Here is a 25,458-nt window from a genome sequence, read left to right as displayed (position 1 = left end):
TTTGAGATAACCTTCCTATGTTATTATAGGTTTAAAATCGTTTTGTTAGTTGAACTCTAACAACGAGTCACTCTGTTGATTAAGAAAAACAGGACAGTTGACCAACGACATCTCAGTCTCATTAATAAGAAAAGCCTTATAAAAGAATGACATATACATCTTCATATATATGGTTTTGAAAAGTCTCTACCACAGTTCCCCCTGAAGTTCATTCTTGAACTTATGTCCTCCTTCAATGATCCGGTACCCACCCACAACGGCCCAGACGCCCCGACCCTTCCCCCACCACCACTGCGGCCTTTTCCTTTCTTGAACTCGCCGTAACTCATCAAGGTAGATTTGAGACAGTCCTGGTGCCTTTGAGACTTCCGATCCGAACCCTGAGTGTCTGTACTGCAATGTTTCATCGCCCCTCTGCATTGGAGGAGTGGAATTCCAACATTGATGGCAGGATCCTTATATTTAGTCCTGTATCTTGGAAAGGTGGTGTTCTGATTGTCCCCATTGGATCGGACCGCGAGACAGCACTTTTTCAGCATGATGAAGGGTTTCGGAGTGTCTTATTCATGGCATGTTTGTCTTCAAAAAAGATGACTTGGTTGTCGTTGTTTCTTCAGGTGGTGGTTGGGTGGGCCTCCAGACAGTCATGTATGAATACAAAAGGAGAAAGAAGAACGTCAGTGTACAGTTATTGGAGGAATGTCGGACAGGAGCCGTGGGGTGGCCTTTATGACTATAAAGCCGTAGGTAGACTAGGGGAGGTAGAATTACTTTAAGACATGAAAACCTGGATGTCCAGGGATACTTCAAATGGGTGTACAATATTGCGCTGGCGGGCAGGCATGCTCACGCGCCTTAAAGCGGGGGTTCACCCTTAGAGGGCACTTTTCCCCCTTAGATTCCTGCTCGTTATTACTAGGGGAATCGGCTATTTATTTTAAAATATGTGCAGTACTTACCCGTTTACGAGACGCATCCTCTCCGTCGCTTCCGGGTATGGGCTTCGGGAATGGGCGGTCCTTCTTGATTGACAGGTTTCCGAGAGGCTTCCGACGGTCGCATCCATCGCGTCACGATTTTCCGAAAGAAGCCGAACGTCGGTGCGCAGGCGCAGTATAGAGCCGCACCGACGTTCGGCTTCTTTCGGCTACGAGTGACGCGATGGATGCGACCGTCGGAAGCCTCTCGGAAGAATGTCAATCAAGAAGGAACGCCCGCTCCCGAAGACCCATACCCGGAAGCGACGGAAGAAGATGCAGCTCGAAAACGGGTAAGTACTGCACCTATTTTAATATAAATAGCCGATTCCCCTAGACCGAACGAGCAGGAAGCTAAGGGGAGATTTTTTTTTTTTTTTTAAATGGGTGAACTCCCGCTTTAAAAACAAAATATGACTGAAGTTCTAGTTACATTATCCTGAGAGGATGTATGATAGAAGCCAAAAAATAAAAACTTAGAGAGCATAATATTAAAGGAGGAAAGGAAGAGAGGTGAGTAATGAAAAAGAATATGGAGAAGAGAAAAAAACACAACAAAATAAAAATAAAAACTACAGATTTAATGCTGCTCCAACCAAGCTCTCCAGTTTAGATTCCACTTTCGATTGTTAAAAGAGCATTGAATCGGTATTTCAAAAAAACTTAATACCTAGTTGCCCTGTCAATTTTAGCTGACAGCGAGAAAAAAAATAAATAAATAAATAAAATAAAAAGAATAAAAAATAAAAATAGTAAAAATAGAACATTGTTCCTTTAAAAAAAACGACTTCTCTCTCCTACTAGTAATTGGTGGTATTTTTGCTGGTCAGGTATACAGATAATAACGAGAGAGAGATGATTTAAATTTGTAGAATTTGGGTAAACCTGACCACACGTTATTATTACAAATTGAAGAGGCTTATTCCTAGATCAACAGGTTCTAGGGTCCTCTCTTAAAAAAAAACAAGAACAAAACAAAAAACAAAAAAAAATAGACTCTTCTGCCCTATTGGTGATCAACAGGTGAACATGATCATGGTCACTTAACAACGTACGAGTCGAATGCATTATTTATTTATTTTCCTTCCAGGTCTATGCACTACTCCCCCCTTCAGGTAGACAAAGTTCAAAGCTTTTGGAACTTTTCTCACCTGAATGGAATGAGAGAGAAAAAAAATAATAATAATGAAAAAAACTATAACCATAACATTTCAGGGAGAAAAATGAGAGAAAAAAATAAAAAAGAATAAAAAATAAAACTGACAAAAATAAAAAAAATGAGAAAAATTGATTAAAAATTCCTATTTTTTTTTTTTTAATAAAACCGAGAGAGAATAACTTTTACAAAAATTAAAAAAAATTATAAAAATGAAAAGTAAAAAAATTGTAATGGATAAAAAGAAAAAAAAAAAAAAAATGAGAAGAAAGAAAAAAAAAAAAAATTACATGAACATGATAAAAATTTAAACTAGGAGTATTAAAAAAACGGTACGTTTGTACTGGTCTGGATTTGGACAGGCTTCTTCGGAAATTTGTTTCTGAGTTAGTGGCTTTTCCTTGAGAGAAGATACCTCGTTGAGGTGCACATTCTCATAGTTTTGGCGTTCATGCTCCTGATAGTAATGCACATCATTACTTGCATCAGGGAAAGCAATAAAGCTACACAGATTAGGACAACAACAGGGTGGAGCAAAATGTCTAGGAAAGCTGACGCGTTAGGACTATACCCAAATATACTTTCCCACCAGGAAATCTTAGCGTCTTCCTCTAAAGCGTGGGATACTTGGATCAACTTATTTTGATCATGGGTGAGTCGTATAGTGGCTTGTTTCTCAGCATCTCTCAGCACATTTAATATTTCATCCTGTTGTCCAAAATCTACCAGCCAAGCCTTTAACTCAGCCCCAAATCCCAGAGGAAGTTTCTGTAGATGTATGGGGGTGTCAGGTTTGATATCAAGCTTTTTCTCTGGGGTAACAGGGGTACGTCCTTGTGTCCCGGCTATATCTATTCCCAGGACCGGGGAAGATGTACAGTAGACTCCCTGAGGTAATGTACCCCGTTGAGTATAGTTCAACCCATAGGCAGAATATAGAGCATCATTGGAAATTTGATACCAGCACCAATACCCTTGCCCCAAGTATTTTACATAAGGTTGGGACAATTCCTCGGCATCCAGGAGACACGACCCTTCCTTGTGCCAGCATTGTTGTCTCATGATCCTATCCTGTTTCCCTTGACATAACACCACCCCTTTCTTCCTCCAGCACCCATCAGTATCAATCATTTGAGGTTGTTCAGACTCATAAACCATCAGATCATGTTGGACTCGGGGGTGTAACACAGTAGTGCCCGATAGGATAGTACCCAAATTAACTGTGGTATAAGCACGATGTTCAATCCCGGCGACCGGAATCAGGGATGAGACTGTGCAAATCAGGTTTTGACAGCCATGGAATTGAGTCATCCACCAATCCATATGACTCATAGCACACTTGGATACTACCCTACCTACTGCGCCAACCTACCTAGCTCGTTTCTGAGTACCTCTAAATCCCTTGTGTTTAGGCTACTCAGGACAACACCTCCTGTTCCTAAGGCAGTATCTATTAGGTCTCTTTTTGCTCTAATGGGGGAATATTCTCCCCCCCCATATGTCCAGCCAGGCGCTACTCTTTCCACACCTAGGTGTCCAAAAAAAAAATGTTTTATCCAGGAAGCCTACCCCACCTCCACCTAAAATGTTCTCTCAGCCAGCTCCATGTCCGATAATTCCCAGTAGTTATTATATTTGTTCCACCCCCTCCCCTTAGCTTATAAATCCCTTGAGCCGGGCCTTTTTATTCATACCTTGCACAAACTGTTGGCACCATTTAAATCCTGTTGCCCAAAGTTTAACTACCTATCTTCTAATTCCTCCCCGAATCCCAACGGAAGTTTCAGTAAGTGTAAAGGGGATGTCAGGTTTGCTATAAAACCTTTCTTCAGGGCAACTCTGGGTGTAACCCGGGGTTCCGTCTATATCCATCCCAAGGACAAGAGAATAGGTACAATAGACTCCCCAAGGTGGTGTACCCTGCTGAGTACAATTCAACCTAATTCTGACAACAGTGCATCACTAGACCAGCACCCATACCCCAGCATTCGGTATTGAGTACAACAGCACATATACCATTGAAACAATGACAAAACCCACAAAAAACTCCCTCCCTGTGACTTGATTTCAGTGACCATGCCCCACTACCACCTGGTAGGTCCAAGGAACACCCTAGTTCCATGACTAACACCCCATCGGTATCCTCTAGGACAAAGAAACAAAACTCGCCTATGTCCTAAATTATACCTAGGTGTTTCCTCCCCCGTAATGATCTCCCCATCCAGAACCCACAGTGAAATACCTTCCCAACATTCCTCCTTCACCACCGTGTATTGACCTGGAATGCAAAAGACATCGTGGTCACACTTCTGACAGGGGGAAATATCAACCTGCTCTCAGCTTCCGTACCCTCTGATCACATGTGGGTCACTTAGTCCCAAATGCACCAAGATAGAATCCCCAGTCAGTAAGCTCATTGATGCCAACCTATCTACAGACCGAGTCTGCACTTCCGTATATGGGATCATACAGCACCTCATTTCTCACAATCCAAACCAGTACAGCCCATCCCGGCGTTTGACTATCATTTTGGATTAGTGTAAGCGACGAGTTTTGTCAAAGTCTTACTGAGTGGTGATGCTAACTCCTCAGGCTACCGCCCATCATACAGAGATTTGTACACTCAGCCTGATACTGGTCACTAACTCCGCCTGCCCCTGTATGTACGTCAGAGCCAATGACATGTTTTTGTTCTATACCCTATCACACTCTCTTCCAACCTCTTAACATGGTCGATAAAATTGTGAGCCATATTAAACTGGGTATTTATGTAACTTTGTTGCATGTTGTCACAATTGTCACCAATCTCTCAGAGCAACAAAGCCGTGCTTATTGTCTGAAGCCATGGCGGCGGGTCTGTTCCTCAGGAGACTGCTGTCCTCTCTATTACTAACACCCATCTCAGCTCCTATTCCCCCTATATAGTGCTGAATACACCCCTCCTATGTTGGGTTACTCCTCAGAAATAAGCATCCTGCGTCAACCTTCTGCTGTGTCCGCACATCTCTGGGAGAAAGCCACTGGTCACTTAACCATCACTTGATTCAGTGTATACTCAGCACATACAGGGTAATAGTCTTATCAACCACTGTGAGATGCTGCAGCGCCATGTGATGAAGGCCTACTGTACCCTGTTTGCCCGCGTGTTTTCTCTTTATTTAACAGGGCATGTTCCTGTATGTAGTTACTGGCATTACTCGTGCGGGGATTCAACCTCTCAGGTGAGACATTAACTAGGTGTACCTCTCCCATGTCCAGTAACTGAAAGCTTCTTTATAGGACTGATAAGCATGAGACACTGCCTCTTCGAGGAAGTTTTCACCCCATTGATGTATCACCTGGCACCCTCTAGTTTGGCCAACAGACACCTTATTATGCATAGGTGTCAGTCTCCTGGGTACCTGCACCACATACCTTTATGTCATACTAGTCACCCATTCCAACATTTCTTTCAATTCCTGTCTGGACTCACAACCCTCAGAACAGGATGGACTCCAGGGTGTAACCCAGTAGAGTCGGATAGGATAGTACCCAAATTGACCGTGATATATGCACAAAGTTCCGTCCATGCCCAAAGTTCCGTCCCTGCCCTTAGGGATGAGAATAGAACGAGTTGGATTTACCTAACCCTTCCCTGATATGTAGCCCAGGGCCTCCCAATGTGTTCCTGATTATCTCCAGCTCTATAGTGATTACGGTACCCAATGACCCATCTCCTACTCCCAAGACAGTCGCCATTGAGCCTCTCTTTATTATGGGAAATAGTCTGGATACCCGGATTGAAAACCACCTGCCACCAGGTGCACCCGATCCCTCATAGAGGCTGCACACCTTCTCCCTCCTCTATCAATTCAGTGATTAGACTATGTTATCCTTCACCCCTACAAAACAAACTGCCTTCACCATTCAGATAGGACTCCCATGAAAGACAGGAGTCTAGTGCCACCCTGGGGCACTGATATTCTTGGCATGCAAGTCACCGACCACCAGTTAAGGTACATCAGTAATCTAGGACAGGAAGGACACCTATGGATATTAACTGAGGAGAATACTGCATGCCCACATATATATCGGAAGTGAGGGCCCTTGGAACAGCCAAGAGCTGGTATCACCCCATGCGATCTTCCTGCATGCCTTTTCTCCAGACTCAACCCTAAAACTATACGATACGAGGCCAGACCTATGCACTTTCAACTCGTATGCCACCAGGCAGGCCCTCGTACTACATGTCTGCCGGTAAATCTAAAAGAAACTGGAAAACAAGAATTGCATAATGTGTGTCCAGCTTAAGGCAGCGGGTGCTGACCAATAGACTATGAAAATTCCCTTGTAGCACTGAGGTGCCGGGATCACTAAACAGTAGGGGATACACGAGCTGACCAGTGTGCCTGGACACACACAGCTATTCATTAGGCAATTGGTAACAACTAGCCACCACAACTGACAAAAATAAAAACTCTAGGAGAAAAAAAATAAGTGTCGCATGGTGACACGAAAGGAAACTGCTGTGAACTTAATTTGGGGACCTACAGATAGCTAGGGACATTAGCATACCTTAGCCTGAGGCAATGCAACCTTGTACAGCCAGGCTTAACAGCGGGGGGAGTTTAAGCAGTCCTAAAACACAAGTCTAGCCAAAGTAGCATCAGGCTTTTACCTATTAGATCTATGGAACTACACGTGTCAGCATGGCTGATCTTCGGTAAATAAGAAAACAGATATGCCACGGCTCTATGGCCGATCCATTTCAACCTCTGGAGACTACCCCAAGACCCTTTTACCACTAAGTGTGGTACCCCTGAACGCTACTTAGCCTAATATATGTGTTAGAGTGCCAATTATCCCTTGCAGTTTTACTAAATTTTTCATAAAAAACTACTACGCGGACCTCAGTTAGTTGGTTCTGCTATTCAGTGGATCAGCACATGTAACCCCCACTAGGTGGTCCAAAAACATAGCCAAATGGACTGATCACTAGACGTTCTAACTAGATAATGGTCATGAAAACCTAAACCTTGTGAAACCCGACCGACTGACCAACATAAAGATTTCCTCTTATTCTGAAGTCCTGAAAACCCAGTTATCGATTCTGAGGGATTAAACACAAAATAAAAGTTAATAAAAAATCATTCACTTTTTTCTTAACCTGGAAACAAAAAAACAATGGTTATATATCTGTAACTAGACATTAGCATATAAAACACAAATATTCATTACTATATATTACATAAACCGTGCACTTTCTTTTAATATACCAAAAATTGTTGAGCTCAACGTTTCATTAATATGTATTACTATAATACATATTAATGCCATATGGATTTTTGTTCTATGGTATACCAATAATTCCCCCCTAAAAATGTATTCACCATGGTTAAAAATGAGCAGTTTTAAAACAAACACATTTTTTATAAGTTTCCCTTTTGTCTTGCAAGACAATCATACTTACCTATTCTGAGTACATTGGAAAACTTTAAAAAGAAACTTCTATGGAAACAAAGATTACCGTTAATACAAAAAAATACACACATATATACATATATATATATATATATATATATATATATATATACATACACATAAGGCATCTTACTTTCGCTTTACCATTCACTCGGCTCACTCAATTTGCATGACAATACAGCTGTTTCACACACCCTCACAAAATAGAAGGGGGGGTCATTCGGGCTGTCAGCGCTGAGTCAGCAGCTGAGAACACACGTCACACACTCTCAGTTAGACTTGTGTCAGGGAAAGAGAGGGGGGGTGGTTGCTCTGAACTATAGAACACCATTCCCAAGTTTTAAACCTTAACCAACACAAAACAAATCCTCATGCCATCACACATACCCTCACAATCCATTTATCTAGGTCAAATATGACCTCAAGACCTTACATGTTCTATATCCTACTTACCCATAAACTCTGTTCATCATCACTTCTCTGGGGATGTGGATTCCCTATTAAAAATACTCACCTCATCAGTTCTGATATCCTACCATCCCTGCCCTCCAAGCATCTTTTTTCATTTGTTCGTATCATCTTCCCGTGGTGACTGCACCACAGGGCTTCCCAAGCGCTTGGCTTGAAAGTACCCTTTTTCGAATATTGCTTTCCTGTCCACTGATCCCAATCTTTTATATATTTCACAACCCAAGGTCCAAATTCATCTATCATTTCTTCCTTCGGAGTCCAGTGGTAAGGCTCCCCACGGTTCGACATCCGTTTTGAAGCGATTTGATTTCTCATCCTTTTTGCGGACGAAGGACCTTGAGCTGATCCCGCAAACCCTTAAAGGTCGCTTTTTCCCAAAGTTAGCTACGCTTTGACCCCTGATTGAGTGGACCGGTACTGCCCCTCTGCTGATCTTTTTTCACTACTTGTCAGAACAATGACTGACTATAGTCCTTCAAAAAATTAGCCCGGGGATTTTCCCAACTAAATTAGTTGTCCTCCCGTGAACTTTTCTGCAACATTCTAAAAGAAATGCTTACTTATTAGATCGTTATGATTGCTTGCAGTGCAAGAGGCACCTAATTGCACTAATTTAACTGACGCTTACCTAATAATGATTTTTAGCAGTTACAATATAGTCAGTGTTTACAGATCTTATTACACCGCTTACCATCCCCAGTTATTTGTTTACACAGAGGAATAGATTCACATACATCCAGATAATTCAGTGTGATTTTAGTCTCTGTTTCCACTGATGTGATTTGCCATGCGACTTTGGACCCAAAGTCGCATTACAACTCGCAGCCCATTGATTTCAATAGCACCCATTCCAATCTATGTGGCTCAATGCTGCCGCGACCGATAAAGGTACCTGCACCATTTTGATGCGACTTCTGGATAAAAAAAACGCATTCAAAGCCACACCACAGTCGCACTAAAGCTGCATTTCCAAATCGCACCTTGAATCAGGCCACATTGGAGTTGCACCAGTGGAAACGCAGCCCAAAAGCATAGGTGCTGACAACAACTGAAAATTAACATTTGTGAGATGGATAGGGAAGCTTTGCTCAACAAGAAAAAGCTTCATTAAGCACCTACTATGGATCTGGCCTTTATCACAGTATACAGCAACCAATACCAACAATTGGAAAAGATCTTCAAAAAGTATTGGCCCATTTTCAAAGAGCACAGAACTTTAGTAGCGGTATTGCCGTCACGACCCAGACTCACCCACCGCAGAGCACCAACACCACTAACACACCCCGTCCACAATGCACTCGATCCCCCCAGGGAAGCGAACACCTGTCCAGAACCTGAAGGACTCCACGGATGCCAGAGTTGCCCACCGTGCAAAACAAATAAACCCCAGCCTCTGAGAAAAACAACATTCAAGTCCCCTGTACATAATAGAGAATTCCAGATAGAATAATGTATTACTTGTAATAGCACCCATGTGACCTACGTCATAGAGTGCCGCTGCTGACTCCAGTATGTGGGCCGTACTACCAGACCCTTACGTGTAAGAACACGTGAGCCCATCCAAAACATACGTAATGGATTCCCAAAACATAGTCTCTCTAGACATTTTGAGGAAAAACATCATAAGGATCCATCTTGCCTCACGTTCTATGGGGTTGACATTATTAAAGACCACTGGCGGGGGGCAACAAAAAGATCCAGGTCTCACAAAATGAGACCCGTTGGATACACAGGTTGGGGTCTCTAGTTCCTAGAGGCCTCAACCTGGATATTCATTTGAACTGCTTTATTTCTAATTTTAAATGTTTTTTTTATCACAAGTCACTTCTCTTTGCTGGCCTGCACAGGGTCCTGACTTTATTCATTCATCTATTTCTCCTACTAACGTGGAGGTTTCTTGGACACCAACTATTGGTGTAGGTTCACCAACTGAGTCACATAGGTTTAATAACCACTACACCCACACCTTATTGAATATTAATCATTATAGCGGCGCCATCGCCCCACTGTTTATTTACAAAAGCATAGGTGTGTTTCACTCACAAAGATTGGCCTAATCTCATTCAAAGGGTCAACTGCATAGAGGCACACTTGGCCAGATTCACAGTCAGCGGTGTAAATTTGTGCGGGTGTAACGTATCCGCTCTACGCTACGCCTCTGCAACCCAGACGGGCAAGCGCTGTATTCTCAAAGCACTAGCTCCGTAAGTTGCGGCGGTGTAGCGCAAATCAGCCAGCGCAAGCCCGCCTAATTCAAATTTGGATCAGGGGGCGTGTTTTTTGTAAATCTACTGTGACTCGACGTGATAGACGTTTTTGCCGAACGGCGCATGCGCCGTCCGTGGAATTTCCCAGTGTACATTGCTCCAAAGTATGCCGCAAGGACGTCATTGATTTTGACGTGAACGTAGATGACGTCCAGCCCCATTCACGGACGACTTACGCAAACTACGTAACTTTTTCAAATTTCGACCCGGGAACGACAGCCATACCCAACATTAGTACGCCGCACTTATGCCTCATATAGCAGGGGCAACTATACGCCGGGAAAAGCCCAACGTAACTTTACTGCGTCGGCCGGGCGTACGCTCGGGAATTCGCGTATCTAGCTAATTTGCATACTCAACGCGGAATTCGACGGAAGCGCCACCTAGTGGTCAGGAAAAATAAATTAAAAAATATGCAGTTACGATCCGACGGTGTAAGAGACCTACGCCTGTCGGATATTATGGATATCTATGCGTGAGCGATTCTAAGAATCAGGCGCATAGATACGACGGCTCGGATTAGGACCCACGGCTGCGCACCTGGCGTTGCGCCGTTTTAAGTCCTTTCTGAACCTGGGCCATTGTCTCCAAGATTCCAAACAGAAATCCCTATTATCCGCACTGACACCCTGCTACAATTTCATTCTATATATATATCTACATTATTCAAAATCAGTCTCATAAACACATTCGCATAGACAAAAAAGAAAAGGTTAAGTTCTGAAAAGTTAACTCTCCTTTCACACGGGGCACCATTTTGTCATAGAAAAATTAATAACGCACGTACATAATTAATAATCAGCGATTCATAAAAATATTAATATCGCACGTAACTAATTAAGGTAAGCTATGAAAACCTTTTTGTCTATATAAACATTAAAAACAAAGAATAGGGCTGCGAAAAAGAGAAAAATATTACATTTATTGATACAGAGAAGAAACTGGTATTACTTCAATATTTATAAACATAACATAACCTATAACACCTTTAAAACCAAGATGATATCCAAGGCACACATTTATACAAACAGTAAGACGGCTACAATGGATACATCAGTAAAAAAAATGACAAGTTATAGGAAAGGAAAAGTTACAGAGATTAAATTTAGGAAGAAAGAGAGAGAGAGAGAGTGAGAGAGAGAGAGAGAGAGAAAAGGGGGAGAGAGAGAGAGAAAAGGGGGAGAGAGGGGAGGACAGAGGATAGAGAGACTACATCACCATGTCTAGGCAGCTCCTCATAGAGTACTTCACCAAGTTTCCCAAGTCAGATCATGATCCAGTCTGCCTCTACTCAACCTAGGACTTGTCTCTATATACCCTTCCGATGTAACTTTTCCCGCTCTAAGAATGCCCCTCAAATGTACCTTTTTCCCGCTCTAAGAATGCCTCTCAAATGTACCTTTTTCCCGCTCTAAGAATGCCTCTCAAATGTACCTTTTCCCGCTCTAAGCTTATCAGATCTCCATCCCTTTGAGATAACCTTCCTATGTTATTATAGGTTTAAAATCGTTTTGTTAGTTGAACTCTAACAACGAGTCACTCTGTTGATTAAGAAAAACAGGACAGTTGACCAACGACATCTCAGTCTCATTAATAAGAAAAGCCTTATAAAAGAATGACATATACATCTTCATATATATGGTTTTGAAAAGTCTCTACCACAGTGGGTAGTGGGTGGAACCAAGGAATGGGCTCAGAGGTGGAACCAAGGAATGGTGCTCAGAGGTGGGTAGTGGGTGGAACCAAGGAATGGTGCTCGGAGGTGGGTAGGGGGTGGAACCAAGGAATGGTGCTCAGAGGTGGGTAGTGGGTGGAACCAAGGAATGGTGCTCGGAGGTGGGTAGGGGGTGGAACCAAGGAATGGTGCTCAGAGGTGGGTATGGGGTGGACACAACAGGTGACTCGGAAGTAGTGAGTTCCTGCACCTATTCTCTGAGAAAGAAAGGCCTGGATAGATCACATAGTTGTAAGAAAATACTTTTATTGGTGTAAAGGAATGAATTGAAAGGACATTTCAGCATTTTTATTTTATTTTTTGTTGGATAAAAAAATAAATGTATCTAACCAAAAAACACAAAATAAAACCCCAAATAATCGGCCATTATAAAACAGTAGATTGTGTTTTCCTTCTAATTCTCGCATCAAATTTTTTTTCTCTTCTCACTGTATTTTCAGGTGACAATATTGCTCTCAGCCCCGTCTTACTACAATGTTTTGCAGCCTGTCTGGTTCCAAGCAGAAGCCTCTATCCCTGCCACCCAGTTTGTTTGGGAATTTCGAGATGGAAGCCAATCAGTTGTCACCGCTAATGGCATGGCCAGTCATAGATATAGTCTGCCTGGGAAATACACAGTAAGAGTAAGAACAGAAGCACCGCAGCCAGAAGCAGAGACCACGGTGACCATGGCAGTAGCAGTAGACATGGCGGAGCTGTACTGCCCGGCGGTGGCTCAAACAGGACAAAGTTTAGAAGTATGGCTACAGGCCAACCAGGGAACGGATCTCCAAGCTGTCTACAGCATTCAGATGGCAGATGGTCAACTATTGATAGGTAGGAAACGCATTACCCGGGGGAGGGGGTAGATATCAAATCATTTTTCTAGCTTCTGTCACTGGGCTTTTTCACTCATTACATTTTTTTTTACAAAATAACCACTAATTAACATTCCATTTAAGGTGGAATGTTAATATCATGATCTCCACTTCGTGCAATTAGAAAACACTTTGCATTTATTAAGATAAGGCCAAGTGTTTTGTGAATGGGGCCCATGCTGACATGTGATCCCCTGTGTTCTGTAAGTTGTAAGCGGCAAGGCAGCTGCTGGACACAGTACTCAGAAGCTGGTATTCAAGAGGAAAGTTCCTTTGGGGTTTCTTGGATCACTGGGGAAGCATCCACTTGGATGCTGCCACCCCATGTGACCCTGGCAGCCATCTTGGGTCATGCAGAACCCTATTTAACACCCTGGCTCCCAGGTTTGGCGTGCGTTTGCAAGTTGGTAGAGTAGGGACAGGTATTTTACCTGTTAGGGACAGCAGTAGTGGCAGGGAAAGGTTCCTGATAAGGAGGAAAAGCGTAGGGCTTGCAAATTCTCTGGACACCTGCCTGTTGGGCACAAGACAGCCAGGCCGCATTGTTTCCCTCTCTACTGTGCACTACATTCTACACGCTGTTGGAGCTGTGAGTGTTTCTGGTTGGGGTGCCTTCCACTTGTCTTATATGGACTTCTATCACATATACCGAACATGCAATAAGCAGATTTTTGCATATTTTATACATTTTTTTTTTTAGAGGAACTGCAGATTTGTGGTGCTGTAAGCATTTAATAGCTCTGATTGAACCTTTTTCCAGATGATTCCTCCTGTCCCCGTGGAGGCAAAGTTTTCCGTGAAAATCTCCGCTGCTATTGGCTAAATCAAGTGAAGGAATCATTGTCAGATGCTCGTAGTCGTTGCAGATCAATACCTGGAGGGGATCTGGCATACATAACCTCTGCTGGTCAGATCAGCTTCATCCAGGAGCTCTATAGAAGGTAAATGCAATTTTTGTGCTTATTTCACCGGCACAGTAACCTCTCCTGTAACAAAGTTGGGAGCATGAAATCGTCCAAAATGTCTTGGTATGCTGACGCCTTAAGGCCTCGTACACACGACCGAACATGTCTGCTGAAACTGGTCCGCGGACCAGTTTCCGCGGACATGTTCGGTCGTCTGTACGGCCGACCGGACAATTTTTCGCCGGATCGGACAGGTTTCCAGCGGACAAATGTTTCTTAGCATGCTAAGAAACATGTCCGCTGGAAGCCTGTCCGTCGGACATGCCCGCTTGGCCGAAAGCCCTCGCATGCGTCGAAGTGATTCGACGCATGCGTGGAAGCATTGACCTTCCAGGGTCGCGCACGTCGCCGCGTCATCGTCGCCGCGACGGCACGGCCACGTCACCGCGTTCGCTGTCCGTGGGAAATTTGGTCTGATGGTGTGTACAACCATCAGACCAAAATCCGCCAGCGGACATGTCCGATGAAAACGGTCTGCGGACCGTTTTCATCGGACATGTCCCGTCGTGTGTACAAGGCCTAAGAGTTCCCTTCACTGGAACCAAGGGGCCAAGCCCAACCCCTGAAAAACAAGCCTGCCTTGCATACACACGATCGTGAAAAAAAAATGCTCGAGCAAAGCACGGTGACGTACAACAGTGGATGAGCGAGTTTGGGGTGAAGGAACTTGACTGGCCTGCACAGAGCCCTGTCCTCAACCCGATAGAAACACCTTTTAACAAGAAATTGCGACTTAAAAAAACCCACCATGTTGCATACTAAATGCCTCAGACTGCCTACTTTTTCCAAAAAGGGGGCCATTTGGGGAAATTTGCACTGTCGTGGCATTTTAAGGGCCTCAAGAAATGAGACAGACTGCATCATTTCTCAAATATATATACCATAATTTGTAGACGCTAAAACTTTAACGCAAACCAATTAATATACACTTATTGGGATTTTGTAGCAGAATACATTTGGCCTAAATTTATGAAGAAATTTGATTTTATTGAATATGTTTTATAACAAAATAGAACATTTTAGTTTTTTTTTTTTCAAATTTTCATTTTTTTTTGTTTATATTAAAAATATAAAAACCTAATGGTGATCAAATGCCACCAAAAGTATGGCTAGCTTAAGCTGTTGTTTCTTCTCCTGGTTCCTACTTACTGTCTGGTTGTTTTTTCCTTTTTCTCTCTGTCTTAGTAATTCTCCAGTATGGGTGAAAATTTCACAATCCCTGAAAGAGGAGAACGGGAGACTCCTGGTTGAACCCGACTCGAGTGTTCATAATATACAGGAGGACTGCCTGCGTCTGTCATTGCTACCTGGGGAGGCTTATCAAAGGAGCCCATGCCTAGAGAAAGCACCTTCTATCTGTGAATGCCGAGGAGGAGGTCCGTATTTTCTGTTACTGAAAAGAAATTGTCATAGATAATCAGGTTCATTGCCTGATGCCAACTTCTATCCATGGCAATCAGAAAACTTTCTAAGCCTTCCTTTGGACGTTTTGCAGAAAGATGGCATCTATGATACGTGATCATGGCATCTAGGGCACGTGCGCATCCGCTGCAGGGCAGGAGACCTGATGCGTGTGGCCGGCGGGCACGATTGTCGTCGGCCACACGCTAACTCGCGCGCACGAGCGCAATCCCTGTGCTGTCAGGGGAGAGGAAACATGTCGTTTGTTCCTAGTAAGTAGGAACAACGATATGTCTTCTCAACTATTAAGTAAAATCCCCATACAGTTAGAACACGCTGAGGGAACACACATGTAACCCCTTGATTGCCCCCTAGTGTTAAAGGAACACTAAACAACATTTTTTTGGGGGTAAAATAACAAACATGTAATACTTACCTCCACTGTGCAGCTCGTTTTGCACAGGGTGTCCCCGGACCCTGTCTTTTGGGGTCCCTCGGCGGCTGTCTCTGCTCCGCCTCGCAAGAGCTTTCCATCTTCATGCGGGCTCCCTTGCATGGTGGAAAGCTCTAGCGGCGCTTTACCGCCACCGCATCTCCCGCCCCAGTGTGAAAGGGGCCTAAGGCATAATAAATACTGCTCCTAAATTTAATGCTCTTATAGCTGCACAATTAATTGCCCTATAATTGATTTCTGTACACAGTGTACTGCAGCAAGTCTATTAAGATTTTACCCTGCATAGGTGTGCTTCTCTTTTTCAGTTCATCTCCCTGATGCTCCTGTGTACCTGGTAGGCGTTCCGATATTTGATGACGCCTACACAGAGAACGCCACATTATCTCTTTCAAATACCATACCACAACATGATATTAAGGTAAGTACCAATGTTCCATTCTGGATCCAATTTTATTTTTGGAACAGTCTTCTTTATTATTACTAAAAGCAATATAAAATATATAATAATCATAATAATATAAAATATGAAAAACTAATACTCTTGAGCCACGTACACACGATCCGAATATTGTACGAAAAATGTCGTCCGAGGAAAAATCGTCCAATAATCAGATCGTTAGTACAGGGCTGGACGAGCCGATCATTTTAGTTCATCCGATATTATTTTATCGGACATGCACGGAAATTTTCCTCGTACGATACCAGATCGTACGATTTTCGTTTGGTCAGTACAGTTGTCGTCCGAAAATACAACGCAAATACATTACAACACATCACTTTCGATTTTTTTTTTTTCTGTCGTACGAGAATTTTTGTGACTTTAGTAACCTATTCAATTTCTACTTGCGACTAGTAAACGAAAAAAGTCGGACGATCCGTCGTACGATTTTTGGATCGTGTGTACGTGGCATTACTAGTCATGGTGCTTGTGTTTAGAAAAAAAAAATCTGAGAATAAATGTAAAAAAATAGAGGGGATGAGCCCTAAAGTCATTTTTACGCTTGCAGAGAAATTAGCTTCAAATTAGCTTGGGAATTATTTTAATTCCAATGTGCAAGGACCCTTAGATGTACCGTATTTATTGGCGTATACCGCGCACTTTTTTGCCCTTAAAATCAGGGCAAAATCGTGGGTGCGCGATATACGCCGATACTCGCTTCCCGCACTGTGTTTGAACGCGGCCGCCGACATATACCGAGCGCAGTACACTCGGCCATGCTCGGCTCCCCTCGCGGTTATGCGAGAGAAGCCGACAGGAGCTGAGCGTGGCGGAGCGTGCCCGAGTGTGCTGAGCTCGGTATATGTCGGTATATGGCGGCAGCGTTCAAACACAGCGCAGGAACGGGGGGCAATAGGCCGATAAATACGGTATATGTCGATAATCTGGTGATCCCGGAACACACCTGCTGGAGATGCTGGAGCAACCTCCTTGCTGCCTCCCACACACACTTTGCCCCTCACAAAAAAAAAGAAATATTTTTCACAAACATCAGTTTGTTTTACACTTGCTTTGAGGCCTTGTACAGACGAGCGAACATGTCCATTGAAAACGGTCCGCGGACAGACAGCGCGGTGACGTTGACGCCGCCACGTCCGCAAACCCAGAAGTTCAATGCTTCCACGGATGCGTCGAATCACTTCGACGCCATGCGCGGGTTCTCGGGCCAGCGGACATGTCCGATGAGTCGTACTGACCATCGGACATGTCCGACGGACAGGCTTCCAGCGGACAAGTTTCTTAGCATGCTATGAAACCTTTGTCCGCTGGAAACCTGTCCGCTAGGCCGCAAAATTGTCCGATCGGCCCTACACACGACCGAACATGTCCGCGGAAACTGGTCCGCGGACCAGTTTCAGCAGACATGTTCGTTCGTGTGTACGAGGCCTAAAAGTGTGAACATCATTAGTAATGTAGGAAGCAAACAGAGAGAGAAAGTTACATAGCACAGGCTTAAGGAAGTGCACTCCTCCTACTGTCCTCTTGATGCCCCTGTGAGGTGCTCTGTGTACACTGTGGCTGAAGTGAACAGAGAACTCGGATTAAGGTAAATTGATTTAATTTGCTGCAGTGTACTAGAATTCAGTAACTTACTGATTGTTTTAACTTGCCTGGAATAGTTCTTAAAGTAGAACTAGGCCAACACAATTTTACATTCATTTTGACTAGATTAAGGAAGGGTTATAAGCCCTGTCAGTTTTTTTTTTTGTTTTTTTTTGCCATCTGTATGCCATTGATGAGATTTTCCTTCACTTCCTGTCGCAGAGCCAAACAGGAAGTGTGAAGAAATCTCTGTTTGTCACCACGGTCACCAGACCTAGTGTCCCCACTGAAAAAAACTTCCATCTATTCCTGTACTGGTGACCACCTAAAATTTGTGACTTTCTTTTACTTTTACTCTCTGTGTTAACAGTCACCAGAACGAATAGAGAGGGTGAATCTCCCTAACAGGGGCACAGACAGCAATAAAAACTTGACACGTTTTCTAATTAGCTCTATAAAAAAATAAAAAATAATTGGCTTTAGTTCAATTCAAAAAAGTAATTGTTCTCAAAAAGCAATATATAAGCTTAAGTGCTCATTTACACAACCTATTACTGATAAAGATGAGACCCCTGACACAATTCTCAGGGTGAGCCCCATTCTGCCATTTGACCCAAATCATGAAAGCCTGCAGAAAACAGAACTGCTTCTTTCGGTGTTCCAGCCAGAGAGAGACCAAACCCATTTTATTTGGCTTTTTAAAGACAAGATGACATCACACACATAAGCACATTTGATAGGTCAGTTCATATAAGGGTGGTTTCTTATTACACGCCCCTGTGACGTCTGTTCTTGGCATACTGCACACGTTTCAAAGTCTCTAATTAGCACACACAGTCCATATATGGCATGGAGCCCTCATGGCACATTCTTTCCTTCCACAATCGCCATATTTGTTTTAATTGATGGAGGGAGGCATAGGAGGAGCTGTCTTGGAGGGGTTTGAAAACATCTGGTTTTGATATTTAGTCTTTTGTCTTCCATTTCAAGTTGTAACTTTAAAACATTATATCTGACATAACCTTGTGTAAGGACAATAATACTTGTAGTATATATCTTCACACATGCATATGTATATATCATATATAGATAAAGAAATAAAAATAAATAAAAACAATATAGAAGAAATAAAAGAATATAAGAAAAACATTTCAGTGGTTCTAATCATAACCCAAAATAGGAATTTTAGTAACCTCCATCACATTACATCCTAAACTTATAAGAGAAAGTGAAAGCTTTGAGGATGAATCGCTCCACATTGTCTGCAGCTATGGAGGCCAGTGAGGGCTTGTTTTAAAGTCAATTTTCTTGTTAATAATATCCAAATATTTTAATGTCCATAGCTTGATTACATTTTGTTTTACGTTAACCTTTTGACTACCTATCACATTTCCTACATGTCATGGCATTCAAAGGGCTAAAACAAGCCTGTGGTTGAAATGGCAGCCACAAACTTGTTTTAAAAGTGAACTGCAGACTCTTGGTTACTAAGCAGTCTCGATGTCTGTAAAATGCCTGATCACTTTTAAGGCTTGGTTCACATTGCGCGACCTGAAATTCGGGGGCGACTTTGCCAGGCTACTTTAGTGCGACTTCAGAGCAACATCAGGGAATACCGGGGTATTCTTCCTTTAATGTCAGATCCAAATCACATCAATTAAGAAGATCTGACTTGGAGGTGACTTCCATTAAAGTCTATGGGGACAAGTCAGATAGAAGTCACCTTGACGTAGTACAGAAACCTTTTCTAAAGTCGGAGCGACTTCAGTAGTACTAATTTAAGACGGCCTTCATTGACTAAAATGGAATTTCACATGTCACGTGACTTGGAGTCTCACAGTTTGGATCCCAAGTCCTGGCAGTGTGAACCGAGTCTAAAGCTCCAGAGTGCCAATCCCCGTTCACCCATCTCCCAAACCTGTCTTCAATCACTGAACATTGGAGGTGCTCGGCTCTAAGCATTTCTGGGTTAACAGCTGTCAGACCCCATCTGATAATGGCTAGGTTTGGAGTGGACCCTGTTTGTTTTTTCTGTGGCACAGTACAGAGGAGACAATAGGGTTCTAAAAGACCCCTGGTTTCTCTTTGAAGAAAACCTGTTATTGCACAATGCTATCACAAGGGGGCTTCCTGTAAAGTGGTCACTGGGCATCATGAATGTCACAGAGTTGAAATTGGTTATTTTAGAACAGTGGCCATCGGGTTGCATTACCGGCAGTTACCAGCCTGTTACTGGCTCCTCTGTTCTAAAGGAACTGCAACAAATTTTTATGGACCGCATTACTCTTTTGATATAGAGCATGTCAAAACATTTCTACTTACTTTAATCATCTTCATAGAAACCACAATTTTGTCTTGTGTGCTTCACACTCTTTCTCTGAAATTTTTCCACTGTAGGTAATGGTTTTTCCTGGTCTGTGGTTCAGCCACTCGGGCTCCCTGCTTGCCTTGGATTTAGGGATTTGGCCTATACAGCATGAGCTCTTGGTTCGAATTCAGATTCTGCGTCCATTCTGCAGTCCAGAACAGCATTTGATCCCACCAGGTAAATCAGGAATATATAGGAAGGCTGCTTTGCAATTAATCTCTAGAGCAAGAATTTGGTCCTACTTTTCCTTTTATAAATTCTGGCCTCCTCTCATGGAGGAGGTTAGCAGATGTCTTTGAATAAGGGGTAAGTTAGTAGATTTCCTTGTCTGTTAGCAGATGCCTTGCCTAGGGAGGAGGTTAGCAGATGTCCCCCCTAAGGTAAGGTTTAGTAGATGTATTTGCTTATGGAGGAGGTTAGTAGACGTCTCTGCCTATGGAGTAGGTTAGTAGACATCCCTGCCTATGGAGGAGGTTAGTAGACATCCCTGCCTATGGAGGAGGTTAGTAGACATCCCTGCCTATGGAGGAGGTTAGTAGACATCCCTGCCTATGGAGGAGGTTAGTAGACATCCCTGCCTATGGAGGAGGTTAGCAGACACCCCTGCCTATGGAGGAGGTTAGCAGACACCCCTGCCTATGGAGGAGGTTAGCGGACACCCCTGCCTATGGAGGAGGTTAGCAGACACCCCTGCCTATGGAGGAGGTTAGCAGACACCCCTGCCTATGGAGGAGGTTAGCAGACACCCCTGCCTATGGAGGAGGTTAGCAGACACCCCTGCCTATGGAGGAGGTTAGCAAACACCCCTGCCTATGGAGGAGGTTAGCAGACACCCCTGCCTATGGAGGAGGTTAGCAGACACCCCTGCCTATGGAGGAGGTTAGCAGACACCCCTGCCTATGGAGGAGGTTAGCAGACACCCCTGCCTATGGAGGAGGTTAGCAGACACCCCTGCCTATGGAGGAGATTAGTAGACATCCCTGCCTATGAAGGAGGTTAGTAGACATCCCTGCCTATGGAGGAGGTTAGTAGATATCCATGCCTATGGAAGAGGTTAGCAGACGTCCCTGCCTATGAATAAGTTAGTAGGTGTCCACATCTGAAAGTTAGCCAATGCCTGTTGTCTGGAGTGGAGGTTAGTAGATGTCCCTGCCGATGAAGGAGGTTAGCAGATGTCCCTGCCTATGTAGGAGATTAGCAGATGTCCCTGCCTATGAAGGAGGTTAGCAGATGTCCCTGCCTATGAATACGTTGGTAGATGTCCACATCTATGGTGAACAGCAGATGTCCCTGTTTTATAGAAGGTAAGAAAATGCCCATGGCTATGGTGAAGATTAGCATATTTCACAGCCTATGGAAGAGGTTAGCAGATGTCCATGTCTATGGTGGAGGTTGGCAAATGTCTTCACCTATGGAGGAGGTTAGAAGACATGCTCACCCATGGAGTAGGTTAGAAGTTGTGCCAACCTATGGAAGAGGTTATAAGATGTGCCCACCTATGAAGGCAGTTAGAAGATGTGCCCACCTATGAAGGCGGTTAGAAGATGTGCCCACCTATGAAGGCGGTTAGAAGATGTGCCCACCTATGAAGGAGGTTAGAAGATGTGCCCACCTATGAAGGAGGTTAGATGTGCCTACCTATAGAATAGTTTAGAAGATGTGCCCACCTATAAAGGAGGTTAGAAGATGTGCCCACCTATGGAGTAGGTTAGAAGATGTGCCCACCTATAAAGGAGGTTAGAAGATGTGCCCACCTATGGAGTAGGTTAGCAAATGAATCTTCCTATGGAGATGTTACGTGTCCCACACATAACTCCTTTTCTCTACTTCCCTGTTTAATTTTTTTTTCTATCTGCTACAAGGAGCAAATGTTTAGGCAACCTGTACAGGTTGGATTCTGCATTATGATCATTTAACTTTGCACTTTACTGCTTGCTCTCTTTTATTGAATAAGCTATTTGCTGCCAATTTAAACTTTGCAGCACATTGTAAATCAGTTTTTGCACTTTCTTTTATAGGTTGTGTAGCGCTTTGGTCTCCATTTGCTACATGTAACCCTCAGCCACTGTGTAACACAACTGGTGACTGTCCTAATGGAAGGCAGTGGTGCCCACTTAGTGAGACTTGCCTGAAACTCAACCGTCCATGCAGCACTTATACCTCCACACATTACCCACACCCACCTCGATTCTCACAGGCTCCTCCTTCATATTCACCAGTTGCTGATGTACTGTTGCAGCTCAGTCCCAACATGAAGGAACGAAACATACAAGTAAGTTTATGTTTTAATTACATTCATTGTATATATAAAGCAGCAAGTGTTACAGGATTTGGCTGTTAAAATGAATCTTTGAAGGCTTCCACCGCTGACTTCCTTCTAAAAATTCAAGTTGTCTGGCTGTTTTTCTCATCCTCTGACTTATTTTGGAAGTCAGGAACTTAAGAAAACCCTATCTCTGCAAACCAGCTCTGGATCATTTGGTAGAGATAGCATGACAGCCAGACAACTAGCATTTTCAGATTCAAAGGTTGGCAAAGGCTATCACAGTCTCCTTTTTTCCTGGGGAAAACCCAACAATTGCTAATGTTGTCCCTTGAAGCCTTTTTTACCTACTGCGTGAGGACCTGGACATTGAAACATGTTTGGATTCACCCATGCTTTATAAGTAAACCCCTATTACTCCATGTATAGAATTTTATAAATTGGACGCGTCACTATTTTTTTTATAGCTATTACTTTATAGGAGGCCCTTCACAAGGAATACAAATGGAATGCCTTTTTGAAGGTCATATCATGAATGTGCTCAGGAACAGCTGCATCATCTTCATCACCTGTAATTGTGCTCTATTTTTTGTGCCTGTTGACCCCATGACCATGGGCATCCACAGGTAGGGGCAAGGGGGGAAATTGTCCCCCCCCCCCCCAACTTATCAAGACGGTGTTGTAGTTGCCAGCTGCAGTGTCCGCCGTGGCCACCACTGACTTTTTTCTGAGTCAGCCGGTTGCTCTCTGTCCTAACACATCTGATGTTCCTCCCTCACCCCGGCACGATCATCGGATGAGATGGCTCCACAGCTTGGCCATTCTGTCGCTCCTCTTCAGTGATTCGCTGCCCGCCTGTGTACATGTTGTGTAGATCAGTCCGGCGTCGGCGCCGCTTACTCAGTGCATTCAGTGGCCGAGTGATACGCTGCCAGTGCCTACTCATCATCACATCACAGGACTTCAAATACAAATTGAAGCTGAATTATCTCTTACATAACACATATATCTTTCCACTGGAAAGATATATATTATATAAGAGATAATTCAGCATCACTTTGTATTGGAAATTACTCAGACCAGGCATACCATGCCCATATAAATATATCCTGGAGAATGTACATCTTTTTATATTGCATGGGTGACCTTAAAATGATGCCCCCCCTGAAAAAAGTTCTGCGGACGCCCATGCCCATGACTTACTTTATCTGCAGCCATTAATTATTGATGGTTTTGATTTTGATCATTCTCTTTCAGGTCCAGTTGTCCCACATGTCTCACTCTGTGCATCCTGAAGATATACTTTCCATCCAGCACAATGGAAACCAAGAGTCCTTTTTACGTTGCAAATCCAGTCCAGATTCACCCTGGCGGCAAACCTATGCCAGCATGACACAACAAGGATGGCTAGAAGACTCTTTTCTGCCAGATTCTGCCACCTGGTTTGACAATGTAGTCTGTGACCTTCGTGTCATCTATGGATCAGAGTTACGTAGCCTAGTAGTATCCTCTTTGTTGAGCAGTTTTCAGGAAGAAGGGACGTGCGTATTCAGTGCCGCCCTGAGCAATGGAGTTAGCTCAACAGTAGCAAGCTGTGATATTACTATTCTGAGTCCTGTCAGTGATTTACAGATTATATACCCAGCATTAGGAACTGATTGCCTGCATGTAGTCACCCATCATCCAACCCTTGTGGTCATCAGTGCTCAGAGCTCCAGTCCAGCTCATGTTCAGTGGTCAACAGTGGCACAAAGTGGAGAGTCAATGCTACAGCAGGAATGTCCTTCAGATGTTTCCTCAAAAGTATCTGTTTGTACCACACTTTCAATAAATGTTGGTTTTGCTTGGATGTGGATGAATCTTGACCACCCACAAACTACTAGACTGACCATCTTGGTGACCAATGAGGTCAGTTCTATCAATCTCACCATGCCAATCCAGTCACATGATGTCATTCAAGGACTCCGAATTCACTCTGATGGCCCAGATCTTGTTAATCTCAGTCAGACACGGGTGAGTCCTATTGTCCATATTCTGTGGCTATTTTTGTACTCTTAAAGTAGAACTAAAAGCACATTTTCTTTTTCATTTTCGATAGAGTAGCGCCTCCGTCAAACAGGAAGTGAGAGGAAATCCCTGCAAATTAAGGGAATTTCTTGGGTACCCCAAAGTCGACCCCAGAACTAGTGTCCCCATTGGAAAATTTCCCTTTTATTATTTTTCTGGAGACAATCCAAAACTTAGCATTTTCTATTACATTTACTTTTAATCTTTTATTTAATTCTAATCCAGCTCCACTCTATCTAAAAATAAAAAAATAAATAAAAGAAAAATGCCTTAGTTACTATGCATTAAAGCAGGGGTCTCCAAACTTTCTAAACAAAGGGCCAGATTATTGTCCTTCAGACATTAGGGGGGCCGGACTATGGTCCCCCAAGAGTAGCAAATGCCCAGAGTCTGTGGGAGTAAACAATGCTTCTGACTTTGTGCCCATTGGGATTAAAAAATAAAAAAGACATTGCACCTCTGGTCAGTAGGAGTGGAAATAGTGCCCTGTCACCTGTATTGGAGGCATAGTGGTGCCCTATTGCTGGTATCAGTGGGAGGGTTAGTTCCCCAAGGCTGGTATCAGTGGGAGGGATGGTGCCCCATTGCGTATCTTGTTTTGTGGATACAAAACAATGATACGCCGGCGCATCCTAGAAGTTATGTGGCGTATCAATAGATACGCCGACGTAACTTCTTTGTGGATCTGGCCCATTGAATGTCTATGTTCTGCGTACTGTGGGAGACCAGATATAGTGAATGCAGGCTCCTGGGTTTAGTAACACTTTAAGTTTAAATTACAGCTTCAAATGTAAATGGGTAACATGGTAACATTTGCCGATCCAACTTCTCAGATCTTCACAGCCGAAGTGACACAAGGGTCATCTGTCACATTCACATGGACCATGGATAACAATGAAGGATTCTCATATAAAGGAGCAAGCTACATGGTGACATTCAGGACTCCAGGTGTCTATAAGCTTAAAGTAAGTCCATG

At 43.4% G+C, this 25,458-nt stretch overlaps 1 protein-coding gene across 1 annotated transcript in view; it reads left to right on the top strand.

Moving 5' to 3' along the window:
• Positions 1 to 25,458, top strand: part of LOC120918375 (polycystin-1-like) — a 104,939-nt gene that overhangs the window by 20,316 nt on the left and 59,165 nt on the right. Inside the window, exons 6-13 of the mRNA XM_040329920.1 lie at positions 12,507 to 12,882; positions 13,684 to 13,864; positions 15,074 to 15,264; positions 16,049 to 16,161; positions 20,182 to 20,329; positions 22,171 to 22,424; positions 23,673 to 24,428; positions 25,316 to 25,447. Coding sequence (XP_040185854.1) covers positions 12,507 to 12,882; positions 13,684 to 13,864; positions 15,074 to 15,264; positions 16,049 to 16,161; positions 20,182 to 20,329; positions 22,171 to 22,424; positions 23,673 to 24,428; positions 25,316 to 25,447 — 2,151 coding nt within the window. The remainder of the gene's footprint in view (positions 1 to 12,506; positions 12,883 to 13,683; positions 13,865 to 15,073; positions 15,265 to 16,048; positions 16,162 to 20,181; positions 20,330 to 22,170; positions 22,425 to 23,672; positions 24,429 to 25,315; positions 25,448 to 25,458) is intronic.

This window comes from Rana temporaria, chromosome 12 (genome assembly GCF_905171775.1).
Source record: "Rana temporaria chromosome 12, aRanTem1.1, whole genome shotgun sequence".
Lineage (NCBI taxonomy): Eukaryota > Metazoa > Chordata > Amphibia > Anura > Ranidae > Rana > Rana temporaria.
Note: the sequence above shows the minus strand (reverse complement) of the source record. Positions and strands in the feature narration are given on the sequence as shown.